Consider the following 13,917-nt stretch of genomic DNA (forward strand, 5'->3'; position numbering starts at 1 on the left):
TTTTGCAGCAGAAAGTTTGTAAAACTTTTGAGCCTTCTTTCAGGAAGTGACAGTGAAGAGCGATGCAGGCAGCTGGGATCTGCAGAGAACGACTATTACTCATATTTTTAGGTTAGTTAATAAATGGAATCATCCTGATTTCAAACTTCTTGCTGAGTTGAGTCATAGCATTAGCTGGGGGGTTTAGGGGCGTGGCCGGGGATTTAGGGGCGTGGCCAGGCCGGGAACAATAGAAGGCAGAGTGTGAGATCGATGAAGTTGCCGTTGGGGCACAGCCAGGGAAGAGGGATTATACAGTAGCTGGAGGGAAGGAGAACTTCAGAGCAGCAGCCAGGCAGGAGGATACACGAGGTGAGAGCTCCATTTCTACCCCCCTCCCCAGCCCATCCCCCCTCCCAGGCTGCAGCCACCCCACTCAGGCCTTCCTCAACTATCCAGGTCCAGCCATCCCAGCAAAGCCTGCTGCCCCCTGGATGGAAGCCTCGCCCCAGATGTGGCTGGAGAACACTGGGGTGCAATCTGGGGCCCCAGGGAGAGGGCAGCAGCCCCCACCCCACACAGGGAGCCCCCATCTCGCTATTGCCCCCCCCCCCAGACTGTTCTGGAGGGAGGCATCATGGTCAGAGCATGGAGGGACCAAGGCTGGGCCTGCCAGTCATGCCATGTGCCCCCCACCCCGCCCCCCTTGGGTCACTGCGCCAGTCACATGGCATCTAGGTTACTGCGCCAACCGCATGCCAAAAGCCCCCCCCCCCAGGTCACAGTGCCAATCCACCCCTCCCAACTTTGAGATGAGAGAAAGGGACACTTAAGCCACGCCCCTGGTCACGCCCCCACCACATCCCTAGTCATGCATACCATAAAGATTTCATAAGAAAAATATATGTTTTATCATTCAAACCACACTGGTCCTTTCTATCCTGGTTCATTTTCCTTCATATTCACATTTTAAAATGAGTAATATATCAATTTAGGAGGATGTGAATAAAGTTTAGAGTCAATCAAACACATTTTTAGTAGTGAAATACATATATTTACATAGAAAGAGGGACAAATGAGAGGGAAAAAGGGACAGAGGGACAGGGCTTCCAAAAAGGGACTGTCCCTCCGAAAAAGGGACAGAAGGGAGCTATGCCAATCGCATGCCATGTTCCCTTGCCCCAACCCCCCCCTCCCCCCAGTCACTGAGCCAATCGCATGCTATCTGCCCCCTCCCCCCAGGACCAATGTTGCCAACTCATCCCTTTAATTACTGACACATATGAATTATACAGGTTTTGTGGCTAGGTAGATGCAGTTAAGGCACTGATTATGTGCAAATAGCCCCAGAACCTGTATAACTTAGATGTGTCAGTAATTAAAGGGTTGAGTTGGCAACACTGCCCAGGACACTGCGCCAGTTACATGCCATGTTCCAGACCAACACCCCACCCAGGTCACAGCACCAGTCACATGAACCCCCCGGGGGTCATGGTGCCAACCACATGCCATCTCCCCCTCCACCAGGGTCACTGCACCAATCGCATGCCATCTGACTCACACCCCCCACCCAGGTCACGACACCAGTCACATGCCACCACAACGCCCAATGGCCCCCTCCCCCCGGTCATGGTGCCAACCACATGCCATCTCCCCCTCCACCAGGGTCACTGCGCCAACCGCATGCCATCTGCCCCCCCGAGAGTCATGGCACCATTCACATGCCATTTGCCCCCTCACCCCAGTGACAATCACATGCCATCTGCGCCCCCTCCCAGGACAAGGCCACGATTTCCCCTTCCATCCCTACAGATTCCCCTCCCAACCACTTGCCACCTCCACGTGGCAGACCATGGGAAACTGGCTGTCCTAGTGCTGTCTCCGGCCTAGCAGCTGGGCTACACAAAAATGGCAATCACCACCAGGTTTCCTCTGGTGAGATGGGATCTTCGGATGTCGGCGCAGTGCAGGTCATTGCATACCGACGCGGTGGAGGAGATTGCAGCAGCCGGCCTATCGGTTGCCCCTCTATCAAGCGTTAGAGGATGGGAAATGGTGAAAATAGCGATGTCCATGCAGCTACATGCTGGTCAGTGTGTACCGGCGCTGTGAAGGACACTTTGGCCGGCACACTGCAAGATGGCTGCCTGGACATGGAACGGTCAAATGGCCGCTGGCATGGCTCTCCTGGTCCACAGCGGACAACGAACATCTCCGGGACCAGGAGAACATGGCAGCTGGCCATCAGTGGCAGATGGGAGACTCTCCTAGCAGCCAGATAAAAGGAGAATTGACAGACCAAAAATGGGGATACAGGAGGGGGGGTGGGGGGGGGGGTGCATGGCAAGTTACACCCGGCGGAATCAGTAAGTTGTGACAGTGTGGAAGAGTACCCCAAGGGGGGTAACAGGCAAGGCTCTGGGTTTGACCACAACCTCATTTCTACTCCCGTTTCAGGAGACGCTGCGGACCATCCAGCGGACCTTTGTGGAGAAAGTCGCTCAGGAGGGACTGCGCTATCGACTTACACCTATCCACCTGGACTCTGGAGTATCTAGATCAGGAGACCAACCAGGCAAACTATCTCGGCCCAATGGAGCAGCTCGGCCAGGACCGGAAACGCCACTGTGGACTTACACCTGCCCGCCAGGACACCGTGGACCACCTAGCTCAGGAGGCCAGGCAGGCAAGGTTTCAAGGCTCCGTGGGGCAGGTTGCCCAGGAGTTACAGCCGACGGTTGTGACAGAAGGCGACCGATACAGGTCGGTTAAGACAGAGTTTCCATTGTACAATGTGGATGTTCCTTGTAACGATCCTGACACACGCCAACACACAGGGAGAGAGCCTAGTGGGTCAGCCGGGTCTACACGGCCTCACGCCAGCCGTAGTATAACCTCGGACATGCCGGAGTCTGGAGAGGAAGTGGCAGATAAGAGAGAAACCGGTTCAGTCTCGCTAGCCAACCCCAATCCCAGCGCGATATCAGAACCGGCGCGTGCATTGCCAATCTCTGACACAGCGAAGGGTAGCTTATACGCATGCTTTGTGGAGCCCCTGGGCTTCCACCTGTCAATGGAAATGAAGGAGAAGGTGTGGAGGAGGGAATACATTGACATTTTCTCGCTACTCCCATCAGCACGCTTTCAGGAGCAACAAAGGGATTTTTCCAATTGGTTGCAAGCATTCGCCATAATGGCGAGTGTAATCGGTGAGAAGACGCCAGATCAGTGCTGCGCCCTGTTCTGCTACCTGAATACGGTGCTGGAGGCACACCAAGCCTTCCAGGGATCGGCATGGCTGTACTACGATGAACATTTCCGCCAGTGCATGTCCATACGGCCCTCCCTACGGTGGGATCAGAAGGATATCTGCTTGTGGCTGCGTTTATTGGTGGCGCCTACGGCCGCGGAACTTGAGCACGGCAGCCCCTTCCACGCCGAGGCAAGATATGCACCGCCGGCCTGGCAAAAGCGCGGCGTATGCTGGTCGTTCAACGAGGGCGCGTGCAAGTGGGGAGCGACGTGTAAATTCAAACACCAATGCTCCCGCTGCGGCAGCAGGAAGCACCCAGAAACCAGATGCTTCCGTGGGGCCACCCAGTAATTGCCCCCGCACGTGCGTAGTAGCCTCCCTATATAGTTATCAGGGAGCGCCAGGCAGCAGGCGAGCCACCGGGAGCGCCGGCAGCATGACTGTGGGGAGACTACTGCAAGAGGGTCATCAGTTCAGTTCAAAGGTCCTGACTAGAACTAATCAGGACTTCTCAAGAACAAGTTGGGGGGGCGCCAAAGGATCCCACTGGTAACAAAAGTACTTAATTACACATAGTATTGTTTTTGGTCTCGTATGTCCTTTAAAGCACCACTATTGTGAAAAAAGTAGGCAGACAGAGTTGACATGTTTTGGGCCAGTCCATCTCCTCATGGGGGATTCTTCTCATGGTTTTCTTTGTTTTCAACAGCATTTCCTAAACAGCGGTTGTAAAGTCTAACTGACAAAATAGCGTGCAGGTGATTAGGGAGTCTGGCTGGTGTCTTACTATTTTGGCAGTTAAATTGCTTTTCAGGAAATGCTGTTGAAAAAGAAAACCCTAAAAATCCCATGAGGAGATGGACTGGCCCAAAACCTGTCGGTTCTGCCAGATTTTAACTACCTACTTTTTTCACGATAGTGGTCCTTTAAGCCGCCAGGTGAGGGCAAGAACCTGGAGTGAGAGGTATATGGAGGCTGCCATATTTATTTCCTTGTAAACAATACCAGTTCCCTGGTGATCTGTTTGGCTGCAGTAGTATCTGAACAACCCCAGAAACAAGCATGCAGCTAATCTTGTCAGATCTGACAATGTCAGAAACGCCGGATCTGCATATGCTTGTTCAGGGGCTATGGCTAAATGTATTAGAGGCAGAGGATCAGCAGGACAGCCAGGCCACTGACATTACTTAAAAAAATATAAATATGGCAGCCCCCATAGCCCTCTCTCCTCAGGTTCACTTGAAGTCAGCCTACTAACGCCTACAGGTCATCAAAGAGAAGATAGCAAAGGAAATCCTCATGGGTAGAATCGGACGGGCGCAGCGGCTGAAGGGAGGAGCGGACAGACAGCGAGGGATCAGGATGACTGCAGGGGGCTGGGGACACTAGTCACTTTAAAGTGTATCGGAGAGGAAGGGGCATAAAATATTTATACACACCTGGCGCTTCCTCCAGCCCCCTCTGCGCAGATCACTCCCTCGCCTCCGTCCTCAGCCTTCTGGATCGTCCGGTATCAGTCCTCTTCTCCCTGGTCAGTCGGGTGCACTGCACATGCGCGGCCGTGCGCACCTGCCCCGACCGCAGGGAGCGTTCTGCACCTGCGCGGCACTACTGCTCCCAGCCACAGACGGGGGAGCGTGCCCGACTGGCCAGGGAGAACGGGACTGATACCGGATGATCCAGAAGGCTGAGGACGGCGGCGATGGAGTGATCTGCGCGGAGGGGGCTGGAGGAAGCCCCAGGTATGTAGAAATCTTTTATGCCCCTTCGTCTCTGATACACTTTAAGTTCCCTTTTTCCTTTAACATTTTTAATATAGATTTTATCAAAAATGAGGACTTTTTTTTGCATATTTATTTTCATTTGACTTGTTCCCACCATTCCCCTTAAAAGGACGTAGGAGGTGACCGTAAATAAAGCAGCTGTACTTACCTGGTGCCCCTTCCAGCCCCCTAGTGGTCACTGTTCCTCGCCGCAGCTCCGGACTTCTCTCCCTTCCTGCTGGCAGGCTCAGAGATATCGCCGTCCCCCGGCCGGTCGGAGTCTTCTGCGCATGCGTGCCCATCACCAGGAGCGCGGTACGCTGCAGATGACGCGTGCGGTGCGGAGGGCATGCATGCGCAGGAGATGGATCGGCTATCCTGCAGAGGCTACCAGCGGAACCGGAGACAAGACTGGAGCTGCGGCGAGGAACAGAGTCACCACTAGGGGGTGGGAGGAGCACCAGGTAAGTAAAGCTAATTTAATTATGGTCGTCTCGTATGTCCCTTAAAGTGGACCTGAACGCTTGCACAGGACAGAAGGGAAACGCAGAGAAAAGCACCCTGTATGTATTTATAGAGTTAAAGGGAACCTAAACTGAGAAGGATATGGATTTTTCCTTTTAAAATAATACCAGTTGCCTGACTCTCCTGCTGATCCTGTGTCTCTAATACTTTCAGCCACAGCCCCCCAACAAGCATGCAGATCAGGTGCTCTGACTGAAGTCAGACTGGATTAGCTGCATGCTTGTTTCAGGTGTGTGATTCAGACACTACTGCATCCAAAGAGATCAGCAGGACTGCCAGGCAACTGGTATTGTTTAAAAGGAAACATCCATATCCCTCTCAGCTTAGGTTCCCTTTAAGCCTGTCTGATTCCCCCTCATCTGTGACTAAGCAAAAGTTGTAGTTTGATCCCTTTGCTGTGTCAGCTGACTGCCACGGCAGAACAGCTAATTTGTAAACACAGGATGTTAACCCCATGTCTGCTTCCACGAAAGCAGGAAGTAGACACACTGCAGATTTATATCAGCTGTAACAAATGTTTTTCTTTAAAGGTTATTCTGCTGTTGCTTATTTTTTGAAGCAGAGAGGAAGTTCTGAGTGCAGGTCCTGTAATATACGTAGCCATTTTGGCGATAATAGCATGTATGGAGGATTGGTTATTAACCACGAAAGTCGGCGCAAAATTACTGTTCTGAAAAAAAAAAGTTTGTAATTTTGTTAATAAGTTTTTCACGTTATGATTTTGCATTGTAATTCGTAGAATTCATGTTCATCCACTTAGCGAACGCGATCGCTTTGTGAACTTCCTGCAGGCCCAGTTCCCGGGTCTCACGCTGCCATTTTGTTATCTCTGTTCATTTCATGTACCCTTGGTCACTGGTGTATTGCTAACCTTTGCCCTGTACCATTCTGACTTGCTTTAATAAAGTTTTGTTTAAAAAAAAAAAATGTCATGAAAGAGGCAGTTAAATTCTGCCCTATTCACCACCTCTCATTAGGGCTGGTTCAGACGCGGCGTTTTTTTGGGATCTACCGCCGTCCCATTCAAGTGAATGGGAGCGTTTATGGCTGGCTTTTGCAGGCTTTCATAAACGCCTGGCGGTTGATCCCGGCGTTGCGTCTAGTCTGGAAAGCAACATGCTTCTTTCAGAGGCGGTTAACGCCAGGAAACAATAGAGACCAGAACTGCTAGCCTTGAACGCTTCCCAAAAGCCTTCAAAAGCTAATTTTTAAACGCTTGCGTTTAAATGCTGGCCTTTGAACGCAACGCCAAACGAAAGCTCAGCAGACGCCCGTGTGAACCACCCTACACAGGGGTTATCTGTCAATGGCGGTATTAAGGGGCCCATACACTGGTCGATTTCAGCCATCGATCGATTCTATCGAATCAATCGATCAGAAATTGATTCTTTTAAAATGTATTGATCGATTTGTGGCAGATTTCGGTGGATTTGATCTGACAGGATGGATAATCTAGATCGATGTGCTGCTGGCAGCAGATCGATGGCCCATAAGGTAGCCATACACTGGTCGATTTGCCATCAGATTCGACCAACAGATAGATCCCTCTCTGATCGAATCTGATCAGAGAGGGATCGTATGGCTACCTTTACTGCAAACAGATTGTGAACCGATTTCAGCCTGAAACCGTTCACAATCTGATGAGCTGCCGCTGTCGCCCCTCAGGCCCCTGCATACATTACCTGAAGCCTGGTCCCGGGCATCTTCTCCGCATCGGCTTCCGCATCTCAGCATAACTGTGTCACTCCAGTGACAGTGGAAGTACAAATAGAGCACCCTCTATTTGTACTTCCACTGTCACTGCAGTGACAGAGGAAGTGATGCCAGGATGCGGAGAAGATGCCAGCTGGGAGACGGGAGGTGACAGCGGGGACTCGCGCCGGCGGAGCAGGTAATGTATCTCCGCTGTATGGCGTCGGGCATTCGAACGCCGCTATTGACGCACTCCCGACCCGCCGGCGACCGAGAAAAATCTTCTGCACGGATGGAGCGACGGGAGTCAACAGGAACGATGGATTTCGGATGGAAATCCATCGTTTTGTCAGCGGTGTGTGCGGCGATTTCACGGCCGTTTCGATCACTGTGATCGAAACGGCCGTATTTCGACGGGAAAATCGTTAGGTGTATGGGCGCCTTTATTCCCCCTCATCTGTGTGTCTAATCACAAATTGTAATTTGATCTCTCAGCTGTGTCACATGACTGCCATGGCAGATAAGCTTATTTGAAAGCACAGGATGTTAAAGGGGAACTGAAGTGAGAGGTATATGGAGGCTGCCATATTTATTTCCTTTTAAGCAATACCAGTTGCCTGGCAGCCCTGCTGATCCTCTGCCTCTAATACTATTAGCCATAGCCCCTGAACAAGCATGCAGCAGATCAGGTGTCTCAGTGGTTCAGACTTATAAGTCTGATCTGACAAGACTAGCTGCATGCTTGTTTCTGGTTTTAATCAGATACTACTGCAGAGAAATAGACCAGCAGGGCTGCCAGGCAACTGGTATTGATTAAAAGGAAATAAATATGGCAGCCTCCATATACCTCTCACTTCAGTTCCCCTTTAACAATATGTCTGCTTCCATGAAAGCAGGAAGTAGACACGCTGCAGATTTATTGCAGGATTTGTATCAGCTGTAGCCAAGAAATGTTTTTCTTTAAAAGGTTATGCTGTTGCTTATCTTTTAGAGCAGTGAGGAAGTTCTGAGTTCAGGTCCGCTTTAACATGATCTTGGGCAGTAGGAGGCAGATCACTACTAGGGTATGAAATGTACCCTCTAAGCTGGTGTCAGCGGTGCCTGGTACGGTGGTGGGCAATAAACCAAAGGCGCTGCTAAGGACCTGCAGAGCGCGTACGTACACATATAAAATAGTTGCTTGGTATGAAGTTTGTCATTATTTAATTGCTGTATAATTTAATGATGAATACAGAAAGCCAAGGCCTTTTAAAGAGGACCTGAGGTGAGAGGTATATGGAGGCAGACATATTTATTTCCTTTTAAGCAATACTAGTTGCCTGGCTGTCCTGCTGATCCTCTGCCTCTCATACTTCAGGATCTAGACATCTGATCTGTATGCTAGTTCAGGGGCTCAAACTGACAAGATAAGCTGCATGCCATTTCTCATCAGATTTCAGGTCAAATCGATAATTTCCGACAGGACCAATCTGATTGTCCATCGTTTTTCTAATCAATATTCCAATCACTTCTGCACAAAAATACACCAGAAAGGCTATCGGAAATCAGATCGGACGTGTCAGAAATAATCAATTTGTCCCAAATTCTGTCTGGAAATCACATGGTGTGTACCAGGCGTTAGGTGTGTGATTTAGACTACTGACCAAAAAGATCAGCAGGACAGCCAGGCAACTGGTGTTTAAAAGTAAATACATTTGGCAGCGCATTCCTTTTACACAATGACAGTTGCCGCCTGGCTGTCCTGCTGATCTATTTGGCTGCAGTAGTAACTGAATCACACCAGAAACAAGCCTGCATTGATCTTGTCAGATCTGACAATGTCAGAAACATTTGATCTGCATGCTTGTTCAGGGGCTATGGCTAAAAGTATTAGAGGCAGAGGATCAGCAGGATAGCCAGGCAACTGGCATGGATAAGGAAATGAATATATTAGCCTCCATATACCTCTCACTTCATTGCCCTTTAAATCTGAATAAAAAAGATTGTAATCGCATGTAGTGTGCAAGAGTCTCAACCATTTGCGATTGCTCTCTTTTCACAAGACATTCGTCTCAGCGATAGAAAAACGCAGACCTGCAGGATGTGGTGTAGGTGGCAATAGCTGAGAAGGGTATGTCCAGGGCAATGCCATGCTGGTCAGCCTCCTAGCTACACTCAGGATTACTTTTAACAGCAATTAGCGGTAACCCTGAGCTACACTTGTGTATACGGCCGGTAGGGCTGTGTGCTGCGATCGTAGCTGTAGTCTTACTGAGATCCAGCGGGAGCAGCAATAGTCTCCTTTGGGGCCCCAATAACTGTGCGGAAATCACCATCTATCACATGACGACAAAGTGTGATCTCAGCACAGAGATAGAGCACCCCCAGAGGATAGGAGGAAGAACTGCAGCATGTGGCCGGATCCTGGGGTGGGGAGTGATCTATGGGGTTGTGTGTGTGTGTGTGTGTGTGTGTGTGTGTGTGTGTGTGTGTGTGTGTGTGTGTGTGTGTCTGTGTGTGTGTGTGACTGTGTGTGTGTGTGTGTGTGTGTGTGTGTGTGTGTGTGTGTGTGTGTGTGTGTGTGTACGTGTGTGTGTGTGTACGTGTGTGTGTGTGTGTACGTGTGTGTGTGTGTACGTGTGTGTGTGTGTGTACGTGTGTGTGTGTGTGTGTGTGTACGTGTGTGTGTGTGTGTACGTGTGTGTGTGTGTGTACGTGTGTGTGTGTGTGTACGTGTGTGTGTGTGTGTACGTGTGTGTGTGTGTGTACGTGTGTGTGTGTGTGTACGTGTGTGTGTGTGTACGTGTGTGTGTGTGTACGTGTGTGTGTGTGTACGTGTGTGTGTGTGTACGTGTGTGTGTGTGTACGTGTGTGTGTGTGTACGTGTGTGTGTGTGTACGTGTGTGTGTGTGTACGTGTGTGTGTGTGTACGTGTGTGTGTGTGTACGTGTGTGTGTGTGTGTGTGTGTGTGTGTGTGTGTGTGTGTTGGGGAGGGTCTCTGGCTACCTGCACTAGTGGGGGCTTTCTAGCTACCTATAAATGAGCGAGCACTTTCCGGCTACCTAAATTGGGGGGCACTGCCTGGCTACCTATAAAAGGAGGGGTACACATTGGCTACCTACTAGGGATAATCACGGGTATGCAAATTCCTATGTAAATATATACAGCTTGAATATGGACCAATCAATTTAAACCTGGGTTTAAATGGATTGGTCCATTTTCAAACTGCATATATTAACATAGGAATTTGCATAATTTAGGAACAATTTGCCTCTCATTGATCATCCCTACTACCTACACTTGGGGGTCAGTCTATGGCTGCCTAAACTGGGGAGGCTCTCTGGCTGTCTAGATTTAGAAGTAGTCTTTGGAAAGAATCATAACCTGAGAGGTCATCAGTCATATTGCTTTCACTTCAGATGTCCTTTAATTTTTATTTAAATCTATACAGTTATGCAAATATATGCAGTAACTAATTAATTATTTTGCAAACACCAACATAAAATTTGTATCAATTTAAAGAGCCTGAGTTGGGCTAAAAAGGCTACCTGATCCGGGGGGGCTGAGCTGATCAGGTAGCCACTCCTGTGGGTCACACTGGCCCACTTTTATGACCTATAGGTCACGACGCTGCAGGAAGAGACTATCTCTCATAGCATGCAGGGAGCAACAGGGGGCGTGGCCAGGGAGACAGCTGCCCAATGGCAGCTCAGGAGACCCTGTAGGAACGGCCCCGGCAAGCGTCGAACAGAGAATTCCTCTCTTCAATGTTTACCTCCCAGATAGCGACAAATATTGTCACTAATCTTGGGGGGCTATAGCGTGGGGGAGGTAGTTGGGGGATGGGGCAGATAGCAGTGCCTGGGGGTCTTCACAGAGGCATGTCAGGAGGCAGAGAACATGCCTCTGTCCCATCTGCCCACCTCGGGTTCTCTTTGAAATTCTTAGCATGTCAATGACCCCGATAGTGACTAAATTGTTGGCAGCTGCAGTATCCACTCATCTTATTTTTTGATGTTATAATTGGACAGCGATACTCTTAATTTGCATTTTTAAAGCAAACCTTAAGGTCCCGTTTCCACTTGTGCAGCACGTGTCAGCGAGAGGCGCCGGCGGCACTTCCGAGTCTGCGGGTACACAGACTAATACCATCAGCCATGCCATACAGGGCTATGGGATCGCAGCCTCCCGCACAACTTCGGATAGAAAAGCCGGCCGAATGGTTAGCGCAAGCGATTTGGCCGGCGGCGCAATCCATCCCTATGGCAGCGTTTCCCCGCACAATTCGCCTGCGGAGAAACTGCGGATTTGGCCCGATTTCCGCGCAAGTGGAAACAGGCACTAAGCAGAAAACTTATGAGATAACGAGCTGAAAGGCCCGTCAGTTTTAAAAAACGGGCGCTAGACCCAACTTCGGTCGAATACAGTCCTGTTTTCTGAAGCTTGAGATAAGGTTTTACTGCAGGAAAGTTCAGAGGGTCGTTCTTTCTGCTCTGTTTTATAGCTTAAAAGACAGAGTGTGGTTAAAAAAGCAACTATGACAGAATGATGCAAGGTTATTAAAATAAATTGATAATTGAAAATAAAAATAGGAGACTTTTAACTACTAATGTTGTATTCATTATCCCTACTACACATACAATTCATTATACCATATGTTTATTTTCCACTTTGGGTTCGCTTTAATTCTTCGGCTAATCTTTTATAATAATCCCGATTGTTTTCGGGATGAGATTTCCCGTTTCCGATGCGCGCACGCTGTGCAGAGGCTCTGGGGAGCGGTTTAGGCATAGAAAGAAATAGTGCGCATCCAGCCGTTACATTCCCAGCGTGCTGCTGTGTATCAATTATTTGGAGGTGTCTATTTTTAAGGGTGGTGATAAATTAATCACCAAAGTATACAGAATTCCGAGGGGAAGAAAATAGCGCGCTCTCAGGAGAGTATCGGTGTTATGGATAAAGTGTTCCTCCGGGTACGTCAGATCCAGGGCTGTGGAGTCGGAGTGGTGGAGTCGGGTAATTTTGGGTGCCTGGAGTCGGGAAAAAATGCACCGACTCCGACTCCTAATGAATTTGTAACTGTAATTAAAATAGAAAATATGATAAAATGTTCTATTTCTCAGATAATAGTCATTAAAAATAATGTATATCTACAGTATATATACAGTAATAGCTGTGCTTAGTCCACAAAAATGAAATAAACCAATCAAAATTAGTTACTTGTGCTGCTTCAATAAAGCAGTCCCCGTATTTTTAAGGTCAGATATACACATCTGATTGTTACTGTATATATGATGTGTACACAGGAATCTCATATATACTAAATAACATCTATGCTGTAAGAATAAAGCCTGATGTGTAGCTGTGTCACTAATAGAGATGGTCAATGAGATGGAAATAATTCTGCACTGATGCTGATTTATGCAAATGTATGCACTCCCTTTGCTGATGAAATCAAATAATTTGATATGTTAAAATTTGGTTTGGTGACTACAAATTAAAGGGTACCTGAGACAGATGAAAAGTAAAGTTTTATACATACCTGGGGCTTCCTCCAGCCCCCTTCAGGCTAACCAGTCCCTCGCTGTCCTCCACCACCCGGATCTTCTGCTATGAGTCCTGGTAATTCAGCCAGTCAGCGCTGTCCGGCCGCAGCCAGGAACATTCTGCACCTGCGCAATAGTGCTGCACAGGTGTAGTATGCTCCTGGCGGCGGAGTGTGTGCATGCGCACTACGCCTGACTGGTTCAAGTACCTGGACTCATAGCAGAAGATCCAGGTGGTGGAGGAGGACAACGAGGGACTGATTAGCCTGAAGGGGGCTGGAGGAAGCCCCAGGTATGTATAAAACTTTAATTTCATCTGTCTCAGGTTTACTTTGTTACACAGTAGTACTATACTCTACATATGCACTCCCCACAGAGCTGCAGGGAATCCACTAAGAATGCTGTGCACATTGAACACAGAGGTGTTGTCTGTTTACAATCTCCTCATTCCCCTGCAGAGTACCTGCACATCATTCTTACATGTACCCACAGTTACATTGCCTAGGGCCTGATCCAGGTTCAGATTGTGCATGAAGAATGTGTAATAGAGGAAGAATCTCCTCATTCCCCTGCAGAGTACCTGCACATCACTCTTACATGTACCCACACTTACATTGCCTAGGGCCTGATAGATGTTCTTTGTTCCGGTTTGTACCTTTTACAAGTACTCTTACCAAGGACTAGTTTTAGTCTAAAGGGAATAAATATAGTAGTCTACATATCCTTCTCACTTCAGTTGTCTTGTAAAATTCCTAAGCGTTGGCAGTTGAGACGAATTTCACGTTACATACTTTTAATCAACAAAATTGTAATATGCAAATTAGAGGAGTCGGAGTCGTTGGAATCCTAAACTGAGGAGTCGGAGTCAGTGGATTTTTGCACCGACTCCACAGCCCTGGTCAGATCTGCGCCCCTCCTGAGGAATACTATCCGGGGTCTTTATTCATTAATTACTGGGAATGGTACAAAAGGGTTAGGATTCTGTGGAAGGCCGCTGAGGAGCTGCCTGTCGTGAATAAAACAGCCTCACGTGGGGAGACTGACTGCAAGGAAACCGAGAATCTTTTTCTGGTCAATTAAAGGACCACTATTCATTTCTAAAATCTAAGATGCATGCAGATAAAATATTAATTAGGATTTTTATAGCGCCAACATATTACGCAGCGCTGTACAGAGTAT

The 13,917-nt window shown here is 48.7% G+C and overlaps 2 protein-coding genes across 2 annotated transcripts in view; one reads left to right on the top strand and one right to left on the bottom strand.

Moving 5' to 3' along the window:
- The window catches only part of SARDH (sarcosine dehydrogenase), a 166,016-nt gene that overhangs the window by 60,681 nt on the left and 91,418 nt on the right, over nucleotides 1-13,917 (bottom strand). The gene's annotated exons all lie outside the window — the stretch shown is intronic.
- On the top strand, nucleotides 227-4,860 carry LOC137528613 (uncharacterized). The gene is made up of 2 exons (XM_068249957.1): nucleotides 227-351; nucleotides 2,437-4,860. Exon 2 carries the CDS (start codon nucleotides 2,573-2,575, stop codon nucleotides 3,581-3,583), a length of 1,011 nt encoding a protein of 336 aa, XP_068106058.1. The 5' UTR covers nucleotides 227-351; nucleotides 2,437-2,572; the 3' UTR covers nucleotides 3,584-4,860.

The sequence above is a fragment of the Hyperolius riggenbachi genome, chromosome 8 (assembly GCF_040937935.1).
Source record: "Hyperolius riggenbachi isolate aHypRig1 chromosome 8, aHypRig1.pri, whole genome shotgun sequence".
Taxonomy (NCBI): domain Eukaryota; kingdom Metazoa; phylum Chordata; class Amphibia; order Anura; family Hyperoliidae; genus Hyperolius; species Hyperolius riggenbachi.